Genomic DNA, 10,759 nt, shown 5'->3' with positions numbered 1-10,759 from the left:
TAGCCCAGCACGTGCGTGGCCCTGTTTTTCGGAGGAAGCGTGAAGGCAGAGACTGCTTGGCTTTGGGGACCGGAGGGAGAGGCCACGGGGGGCTGGGGGGTTGGGTGTTGAGTGGCAGGGAATGGCCAGAAGGCGGGGAGGCTGCTGACGGGGGAGCCGGGCCGCTCAGACAGGCGGTGTGCGGAGGGAGGGGTGTCCTGGGGCACTGGGATCCAGCGACACAGGTCCCAGGAGGCTGGGGGGCCTCGCAAGTCAAAGGGGTGAAAGGTTCTCGTGAGGGAGGCGCCCACACCCCGGTGGCCCGGGCCCTGTAGTGCACACTGAGACCCTGGGTCGGGCAGCACGGTGCCTCGGGCCTGCTTTCTGGAAGAATCGCCCTTGCCCGGGGCCTGGGAGGGGGGGACCTGCTTTTGTTCTCAGCTGAGTCCCCCCCTGCACACGGCAGGCACCCAGCAAGCTCCGGCGGAGCGGCAGGCACTTGGGCCTCCGTCGCCCTGGGCTGAGCATCTGTGGAACGTGACTCCAGGACAGCCCTGGCTGCCGGTTCCCTTTCTGCTGACTGTTGACAATCCACTCACCACTCACAAACCTTGCCTTCACGGCTCGAGGGAGCTGCCAGGCCATAGCGCCTGGCATGTGGCTGGGGACGTGGGCCCGCCATCTGGTGGAGGAGCGCCTGCGGCTCCACTGGCCCTGGGATCGGGGTGCCCCTGGTTTCTCCGGCTTCTCCTAGGTACCCCTGTTCCAGTGGCCAGTGAACCGCAATTTATAAACGAGTGATTTAGTTCCACAAACAGCAGGGGATACAGCTGCAAGATTCTCAATTATTTGTCTCGATTCCGACAGAAAGGGTTTTCCGTGCGGCCCATTGTTTCCTGCAGTTGGAATTAAACAGGTCCTCTCCACAGCTTAGCAAGTGTCTGGAAGAACAGCCAGGACACTAATCTCCTGGCCTTCGGGCTCCTAAGGCTCCAGTCCTGGCGCCGGCCACCTCCTCTCCCCAACTCCAGGCCCGGGTCTGCGGTTGGCAGATGCTCAGTCCCTTTGCTGATGTCGGGGATGATTAAGGCTCTTGGGCGGGAGCACCGCAAACCGGTGCTAATAACCTCGTGTACTGCCGGGATCCTGCGGGCAGGGATCTGAGCGTCCCGCCCCCCAGTCTCCTCCGGCCCTGTTCCTCCCACAGACCCAGTTTCCCATGTTGCCAGCCCTCAGACCCGGTGCCTGCAGCCTCCCTGTCCCGGCTCCGACCGCGTACCCCCGCCCACCTTCCCCTGTGGCCTGGATCCTCTCTGTCCGCTCTCACCTCTGACCTTCACCATCTGCTCTCCACTCAGCGGCCGGCGGTCCCGTCACCTTGAGACTCAGCACTCTCCAGTGGACTCTTCTTTCAGAAGAAAAGCCAAAGGCGAGAGGCCTCAGGAGGTCAGGCCTCGGCCCCGTCACCTCCGTGACTCGGTGTCCCTGCTCGCAGGGACGGCACCTGCCCCGCTGGATGCTCTTCCCGGACACCCGCAGCCCTCGCCCTCACGCCCTCTGGGGCCTCAGGTCGCCTTTTCCCCATCCCGGAGTCTCTGTCTGCCTTCCCTGCTGCATCTTTCTGGGCAGAGGCAGGTCACCGGCTGTCCCCCAGGATTTGCTTCAGTTACCGCCTGTCTCCTCCTTCACGTGTGACTCCTGACAACCAGCGTTCTCGCCCAGACCTGGGGCAGCCAGAGCCTGGCGCTCAGTCCATTTTTCCTGAAAGGGTCAATACACACCAAGAGAAACGCTGATCTCTTTTCTTCCCCAAAACAAAATCCCTGGAGACACTTGAGCCGCGTCGGCTGCCCGGGAACGAGGACGGGCCCTCCAGATGCCGGGACTCCCCTCCCAGCGCCAGCATCCTCACCCCCTTTCTTCTGACCTTTTGATCCCAAGGCCCAAGAGGTCCAGGAAGAGAGCGGACTGAGCACGTGGGCAGCTGGCGTGGGTTCCCAGGTGACCGACCTCCCCCTGCACTGGAGCCGCGGCCCTGGGAACTTCCCGACGATGTCCGACCAGGATTTGAGGTGAACGGCTTCTTTCCCGGTCCCAAGGGAGAGCATCTGTCCCCCGGCGCCCTGGACGTCATGCAACTGGTAATTGTTGGCCCTGCATCTTCTCAGGCTGCAAAACTTAAGTCACGGTCTGTTTGTTGCCACAGTTTCTGGCTTGTTTATCAAGGTCCACTCCTGAGAAAAACATCCTGTTATCCGCTCTCAGGTAATCTACCTCCAAGGCTCTGCCTCTGCCTGAGACAGAGGGACTCTGTGCTAGGTTCCGAGGAGCCTTGTTTTCCATTTTCAGTCTCCCAAACTCCAGGACTAGGGACTTCACGATGTATGTAGTGTGACTTTCTTTCCTTTTGGCCACAATCAGATCATCTCAAGTTCTAACCCTGGTTCTCTTCCTTATCAGAAGCGTGTGTTCTTATTGTTGATTGTGGCTCTCATTTTCCAAACGCGTAACCTCTTTGTCCTCACAAACCTTGGAGTGAGGCCAGCCTCACCTGGGGAATGGGGGTGAGGGATCAGAGGCAGGTGACTGCTTGAAGCAAACGGCACAGCCAGGATTCACACTCAGTCCTGACCTTAAGCTGGAAATAAAACTGCTTGAAAAAGCGTTTGAAAGCTTTTACACGTGGTTCCAGGGTGGGGACCAGCCAGAGAGCCCGGAGGCAGCCCTGAAGGAGCTGAAGCCCCTGGGTGCGGAGCTGGCCTCCCTCCCAGAAGCCCCCGCCCGGCCTCCTGGCTCCCTGTGGGGCTGGGGGAGGCCGAGGAGAGGGGCCTCTGAACACCTGTGGGGCAGGGGCCGAGGAGCGGCCTCTCCTGCCCGTTCCCCGCTCCGTCCTGCCCTCCGTCCCCTGATCCCATCCTGGCTGTGCGGCCAGCCTCCCCCGCTGTGCCCACCCCCGACCCCGGGCCTAGTGTCACAGCAACGCTCATCAGCGGAGGCGTGCCCGGGCTCCTGGGGGTGACCCGTGTGTTCCCCATCGACTTGGCCGAGGCTCGGCTACAGAACCAGCGTGGACAGGAAAGCTACAAAGGAACGTATGTGGGGGCCGGGGGTGCATCGGGGTGCGGGGCCCAGCTGGGCAGGGCAGGGCGGGGCGGGGCGGCTGCCTGCTCACCCTGACCTTGCTGGCCTCGGCCTCCACGGCAGCAGACTGCCAGGGAGGACAGCTCGGGGGGAGGGCTTCCTGGCAGAACCGAGGCAGGCTCCTCAGGGCCCGGGGTGGCACAGACTTGGGGGGTTTGACCTGGCTTCTGCGAGGGGAGGGGGAACACACTTGCATGTGATGAGGCGCGGGGGCCCCGTCCTGGCACCACTGTGTGTGACGGTGGAGGCCAGTGAGCCCCACCTTCTCTGCACCCCCCGCCCCAGAGCCCGGAGAGCTGCAGGGGGGGTGGCTACTCCCGGGCACCAGCCCCCGCAGGCCCCGCCCCCGCAGTGTCCCCAGCCAGGGCCGCACACTGTGACTGTCGAGCCTTGCGAGATGGACACGAGGCTGGATTGAGAGGGGCTGACGCGCCAGTGGCCCCGAACGTAAAGGCGAAGCCCTGGGACCCACACAGCTGCCAGCCCTGCCCCGCAGGACCTCGCGATCAGGCTGAATCTGTGGAACTGGTCACTTGTCGGGGGGCGGGTGGCACGAACCAGACACAGGTGACTTGTGGGAAGTGCACGAAGGAGCCGTCGGGCACACGCAGTCCCAGCGGGGTGGCGGAAAAGAAAGGGCGTTTCTGTGAAATAGGCAGAGGAGCCCCCCGACTCCCAGGGGCCCCACTCATCCCGGAAGCTCACTGGCTGGGGGAGGGGGTCCCTATGGCTGCAGACGCCCCACCCTCGCGGTTTCCTTCCAGGAGCTGCGGTGAACCTGACCGCAGTCACCCCAGAGAAGGCCGTCAAGCTGGCAGCCAGTGACGTCCGGCAGCAGCTCCTGGAGGAGGGGTGCATCGCGCTCTTTTCTGTAAGGTGGCGGGAGCGGGTGGCAACCAACCACGCCTTGGCTCACCTGTCAGCAAGTGTGTAAATGTGCATAGGTGGCTGAGCGCTGGTGTGGTTTGGCAGATGGAAAGTGATTTCTAATCTGGAAAGACAGGCCGTATAGAATCTATATGCTCCGTCATCAACCGGCAGATGAATTTTTTTTTTAAAATAGATTTATTTATTTATTTTTGGCTGTGTTGGGTCTTCGTTGCTGCATGCGGGCTTTCTCTAGTTGCGGCGAGCGGGGGCTGCTCTTTGTTGTGGTGCGCGGGCTACTCTTTGTTGCGGTGCGCTGGCTACTCTTAGTCGCGGTGCGTGGGCTTCTCATTGCGGTGGCTTTGCAGACGAATTCTTTTTTCAGTTTTATTGAGGGCAACTGATGTTCAGCGCTGGGTACCTTTAAGGTGTTCAGCCTGACGACCTGACATCCATATACTGCAAAATGATGTTAGTTAACACCCATCCGCTCACAGAGTTAACAAAAATGTTTTTTTTTTAAGAGTTCTTTTATTTTTAAAATTTATTTATTTATTTATTTGTGCCGGGTCTTAGTTGCGGCACGCCGGCTCCTTAGTTGTAGCTTGCATGTGGGATCTAGTTCCCTGAGCAGGGATCAGACCCGGGCCCCCTGCATTGGCAGCGCAGAGTCTTAACCACTGGACCACCAGGGAAGTCGCCTTTTGTTTTTTACAAAGATGTGTTTCTTGTGATGAGAACTCCTGGGATCTGCTCTCTTAGCAAACCCTCACATACACAGCGGTGTCGTTAACTACAGCCACCATACCGTGCATCACGTCCCCAGGACGCACTGACCTGTAACTGCAGCTCCGCACCGTCTCACCCAGTTCACTCAGTCCCCATCTTCTGCCTCTGGGAACCTCAAATCCGATCTCTTCTTCTATGAGTTTGCATTTTTATAGATTCCACGCATGAGTGAGATCATATAGTATTTGTCTCTTTCTGTGTGACTTATCTCACTTAGTGTAATGCCCTCAAGGTCCATCCAAGTTGTCGCACATGACAGGAATTCCTTCTTTTTTTTAAATGGCTGAGTAGTATTCCATTGTATATAATAAATAAAAAGATATACACCACGTCTTCTTTATTCATTAGTCCATCCATGGACACTTTGGTTGCTGCCATGTCTTGGCTACTGTAAATAATGCTGCTATGAATGCAGGGGCTCCCTTTTCTCCATGTCCTCACCAATTTTTGTTATTTGTTGTCTTTGGTGATGGCCAGTCTAATAGGTGTGAGGTGATATAGCTTAGAGGTTTTGATTTGCATTTCCCTGATGATTAATTACACTGAGCATTTTTTCATGTAGCTGTTGGCCATTTGAATATCTTCTTCAGAAAATGTCCATTCAGGTCCTTTGTCCATTTTTAAATTGGATTATTTGGGGTGTTTTTTTGCTATTGAGTTGTATGAGTTCTTTGTATGTTTTGGATATTAGCCCCTTATCAGGTATATGTTTGCAATTATTTCCCCCCTATTCAGTAGGCTGCCTTTTCATTTTGTTGACAGTTTCCGTTGCTGTGCAGAAGCTTTTTAGTTTATTTTTGCTTTTCTTGCTTGTGCTTTAGGTGACCAGTGTCAAGGAACTTCTCCCGCTGTTGGGAGTTTTATGATCTCAGGTCTTACATGTAAGTCCTTAACCCATTTTGAGTTAGTTTTGTGAGTGGTATAAGATAGAGGTCTAGTTCCATTCTTTTACATGTGAATATCCGGTTTTCCCAGCACCATTCTTTGAAGAGGCTGTCATTTCTCCATCGAGTATTCCTGGCTTCCCTGTCAAACATTAGTTGACCATATATGCAGGGGTTTATTTCTGGGCTCTGGATTCTGTTCCATCTTTCTGTGTCTGTTTTTATGCTGATGAAACAGATCAACTGCAGACACTTTGTAGTTCTCTCTGTGCTTCCCGTTGCCGCAGTGACAGTTCTTGGGGGATCAGGAAGGAAGCAGTCCTGCAATGGGTTGTTTCATGGTCCTGGTCTCAGCCTCCCTGGCAGCCTGTTTTAAATTTAGTCTCTTGTCATTAAGGAGACTGAGCTTGACTACTTACCCAGTTGGGTGAGTGGCAGCCAGCCCATGGGGACTAGATACCTAGGGAGGGTAGACGGGCCAGGGCGGGGCAGCAGGGCTGGCCTGTGGCCGAAGGAGCCTGACTCCGGCCCACGGGGCGCAGTGGAATCTGAAGCTGGAGATGCTCGCCGGGTGTGGAGCTGGGCTGTGCCAGGCGGCGGTCACCTGTCCCCTGGAAATGCTCAAGATTCCGCTGCAGCGTGCTGGGCGCCTGGGTGAGGCCTCTCCCACCTTCGCACGGGATCGATAAAGGGCTGTCAGAACAGATTTCCCCACGTTCGCACTCATCCGCCAGACTGACCCAGTCAGCGCTCCAGGTCAGTAGAAGTCTTTATTTTGTGGATTTCAACACCTCCAGCTGTAGGACAAACAGCAGGGATGAGACTCAGTTCAGGAGGGAGAGAGAATGTTTCCCTATTACCTCTGTCCTGCTGCCTTAACATTTAGGCCCGATTTCCTAAAGATTTTAAGAAACGTCAGTGGCCTGCTCACGCACACTTCAGTGTTGCTATGGAAGCTGGCCTTTCGTGGGAAGGCAGTGAAAGGGAGAAGAGGAACATTCCTATTCTTTTGCTTTTCTCTGGAAAAGAAGTTTGGCCCTTTCCTAAATCCGGGTCTTCTCAAAGACACAGTGGTCAGGTATCAAAGCATCTATCAAGGACAGGGGTGTGTCCCATGGAAGGAGGCCAGCGGGGGGCACAGAGGGTTGTCTCCCCAGGGCAAGGCCCAGCCCTTGTGCCACGGGACTGACACAGCACCTGTGAGGCCTTGGGTGTGCATCTCCCCTCCAACCAGCTGGCCACACATGCTGAGCTGGAATTTAGCCAGATTTCCAGGCTGGATCAGACCAGCCTGAAGCAAACATAACTGCAGAAAGAGTGAAGTCCGGACACTGGAAGCCCCCGCTGTGTTCTGATCTGCAAAGGGTAAGGTTCTGTCACGTTTCGTTTTTCAACCTGGACAAGAAGTCTTAGTATTCCTCCAACACTCAAAAAGAAGTAAAATTCAGCATATGGATGGATGGGTAAATTATGTACATCTAAGGCAGACAATGGGGAAATCATGTTCACTGATTGACCACCTTAAAGCTACTCGTTTGAGACCTGTGCCTAGATTTCTACCCTATGAAATATGGTAAAAGGGGCAGCAAGTACCTTCTTAGTATGCATTGTTGCTCTGCTGGATACCAATCAAAATTGAGGCAAGAAATATCTTCCTTTTAGGGCTTAAAATCTAGGCCAAGTGTCTCAAACACTGAGAATTTTAAAAATTAATATTCTCACAACTTCAGTGCATCGAATGCTGTGGTCATTAATGAGACTCACCCACATTCAAAACGCTTGCATCAATAACCAATTTTCAGGGGAAAAACTCGGTTCTGTTTATTAGATGCTTAACTCATCAGATCATGTGCTCTGAATTACTCCACTGAAAAGGGTTGACATCTAAAGAATCTAATTCCATAAAATGGGACATGTTCCCCTAGTCTTGGAATTCTAGAGAAAGGAGGCACCCCTTAAGTCTGAAGGGCAGTTTTTGAACAAAGATAATTTGCTGGTTTACAAATTATGCAGAAGATATACGGGGATTCCTGTGTCCCAAAGTACAAGTCGCGTGAAACTATGCAGATAAGTTTAGAGATGGTTGAGGAATGGAAGAAAGATCAAAACCACAGTTTTAACAGGAGGATAAGGAATTGACGGAGGAGGGGGTCCTACCACAGTTTCCTATAAAGAAAGCTGGGCAGGCAGTGGCCGTGCCCTTGGGAAGCAGCCTAAGCAGCAGGGACATCCTATTAGATAACATAGACCCGAGAGCTCGCTCCCTGGAGCCAAGAACTGATGTCCTCAAGTTAGGACAACCCTCAGCTCTAGGAAGGGCGGGGCCCGAGGGGCTGCCTTCCCTCCCCGCAGCCCGCCGCCACGGTTCCGCCGCCAGCCCTGCCCCGCGGGGCCCCCTTTACCCCGGCAGGCGCCCAGCCGCGGCCCTCCTCGCCAGGGAGCTGCTCCGCACCCAGGGCCTGGTGGGGCTCTACCGGGGGCTGGGAGCTGCCCTTCTCAGGTGAGGCCTCTCCCCAAGCTGGACACAGAAGGGCCCCAAGGAACAGGGAGAGTAACCCAAGGCCAGAGGGACGGCTCCCCAGGGGGCCTCTGTGCTCTTCTAGGATATTCAAACCCAGGACTGCAGAACAGGGCAGGGCTGCAGGGTCGGGCCTGGGAGACTAGTCTAGGCCCTTCTGCGGGGACCAGGCGCACACGACAGTCAGGTGCTCTGGGGCCCGGGAAGGCCTGCCTGCAAAGGCCTGCAGATGGTTCCTCAGTCAGCAAGCGGGGAGAACCCAATTCCTTGGCTGGTCAGGAGCACCCAGGCCGGGGGCCAGTGTTCTCCCATCGCAGTGCCCGGCCCAGCCCGCCGCCCCTTCACAGGCCAGTCCCACTGAGTCCGTGTCTGGCTCCTCGGGTGCCGGCAGGCGGGTGGGGAAGCAAGTCCTTTCCTCTCTGCCGTCTCCACCCACATGTCACTGTCACCGTCACCGGGGGGCGATGGTGACCGGGCTCCTACCCGCCCCGCTACGAGGCCTGAGCGGCTGGGAGCTCAGCGCGGCCGCCCCCTCCTCCGCGGGGACATCCCCTTCTCCGTCATCTACTTCCCCCTGTTCGCCAAACTGAACCTCCTGGGGGTCAGGGAGCCCACGGGGAAGGCCTCCTTCGCTCACTCCTTCACGTCCGGCTGTGTCGCAGGCCCGGTGACGCCTCTGGAAGCTGAGTACATTGCAGGTGGAGCAGCCTGACTTGCTCTCCAGAGGAGGCGTGTGTGGACTCGTCTGTAGGACGAACATCCTGCGCTTTCAGGATGCAAGAGATGAAACAGCCCCAACGTGAAAACCACGTAGGGTCACGACCCGCGGCCCCTGCAGAAACTCTCATCTCTGACAAACACCCCACCTTCTCGGGGCTTCCTGTCCCCAGGAGGGTTTGGGCACCAGCTATCAGTGACTGCTGGCCTTCCACAATCTGAGGCTAATGGCGGGAGGAGAGGCTTCCCTGTCTCAGCTTCCCTGCCTCTGCCCCACGAGCCGGGCCCTCGTGCAGTGTGTCCCCTGGGGCTCGAGCCCTTCATTTTATAAAGGAGGCTCAGCGATGGGAAGGTCCCCGTTACAGAGCCCACAAGGGCAGAACGGGCCTCAGGGTTCAGCCGAGTCTGCCAGCTCGCACAGGGAACCCGGCACTTTGTGTTGAGGGAAGGACACCAAAAGCAAGATGTTCACTCATTGTAACTTTTGCTCAATTTAGTTTTTTAATACATAAATTTATTTATTTATTTATTTTCAGCTGCATTGGGTCTTCATTGCAGTGCATGGGCTTCTCATTGCGGGGGCTTCTCTTGTTGCGGAGCACGGGCTCCAGGCACACAGGCTCGGTAGTTGTGGCGCACGGGCTTAGTTACTCCGTGGCATGTGTGATCCTCCCGGACCAGGGCTCGAACCCGTGTCCCCGGCACTGGCAGGCGGATTCTTAACCACTGCGCCACCAGGGAAGTTCTCAATTTCGTTTTGAAAACTTGAATCCAAACTCTCAAGAAAGGCCGGGGTGAGGACAGCTACAGCGGCCTCACCGACTGTGCCAGGTGAGGGCTGTGTCCCTTTGGAGACCGCGGCTCCCTCTGCACTGGTGTCCGCCCAGCCGCTGGCTGGGGTCGGGGGGGCAGGGAGGCCTGGAGCCCTGCCCGTCGGGTCAGCTCTGGGGGCTCCTCTCCCCCCAGGAGACTGTGGAGCCAGGAGGGCCCTGGTCATAGCCCTGCTGTTCGGGGTCTACTTCTCAGCGTCGGCAAGCGCCTCAAGGGTTTCGAGTAGGTGTGGTGGCAGCCCCGGCCCTCCTCACCGCCTGCCCTCTACCTCACGGGCCCCTCCACCTCCCTTGGTGACCGAAGCCCTCACTGCTCTGGGAGTCCAGCCCGGGGACCCTCAGGAGCCCCGACCCCCTGAACAGACAGCACAGGTGGAATCATCTCTGCATTTCACGTCTATCTATCTATCTCACACGCAGCACCTTGAATCAGTTTGAGGCTTTAGTCTCGTTAACTCTGAGTTAAATAACTTAATTTGTCCCAGCACTGATACGGGGAATGGCAGGATTTTATTTTAGCTCAAGGGGACCACGACAGCCCTCCAAGGCGGCACCCGCCTGCCCATGTTCGGCCAGGAGGAGACGGGTGGCGCAGACAGTGCGTCCTCCCAGCTACGTCCCCTCAGGACCGAGCTACACTCGTGACGACCCGTGTTACTCATGAGGGTGGAGAACAGACGCTTTATCTTCAGGTCACGGTGGGTTTTGTCTTGATGCAATGAGCACACAGCAGCCCCTCTCGCCCAAGACTGCAGTTTCTTCTTTCCTGATGCTGCCAAAGCTAATAGAACTGTTCCCTTATTCCAGCTGCCAGGCCCTCCAGGGACAGGTGACCCTGAACACCTGTGTGCGGACAGTCTTAAGGGGCTGGGAGCGCGCCTCTAGGTGAGGCTTTGGTAGAAAGGAGGAGATGCGCCTGAGGGACACAGAGAGGGTTCGTGGTTTCAACTGCTGATGGCTGTCAACCCACAAATGCTCCAGGGGTTTGGAAAATGCTTCCTCTTTCCAGATCCCTCAGTGAGAACTTCACCCTC

The 10,759-nt window shown here is 56.4% G+C and overlaps 1 protein-coding gene across 1 annotated transcript; it reads left to right on the top strand.

Moving 5' to 3' along the window:
• The first annotated feature begins 634 nt into the window (after positions 1-634).
• Positions 635-10,691, top strand: SLC25A18 (solute carrier family 25 member 18). The gene is given in 11 exon segments (XM_036865810.1): positions 635-704; positions 1,187-1,408; positions 1,981-2,120; positions 2,672-2,726; positions 2,813-3,071; positions 3,838-3,971; positions 6,192-6,314; positions 6,973-7,025; positions 7,784-8,159; positions 8,721-8,859; positions 9,649-10,691. Coding segments are annotated over 11 exon segments (1,653 nt in total). The 3' UTR covers positions 9,731-10,691.
• The last annotated feature ends 68 nt before the right edge of the window (positions 10,692-10,759 follow it).

The sequence above is a fragment of the Balaenoptera musculus genome, chromosome 10 (genome assembly GCF_009873245.2).
Source record: "Balaenoptera musculus isolate JJ_BM4_2016_0621 chromosome 10, mBalMus1.pri.v3, whole genome shotgun sequence".
NCBI classification, from domain to species: domain Eukaryota; kingdom Metazoa; phylum Chordata; class Mammalia; order Artiodactyla; family Balaenopteridae; genus Balaenoptera; species Balaenoptera musculus.
Note: the sequence above shows the minus strand (reverse complement) of the source record. Positions and strands in the feature narration are given on the sequence as shown.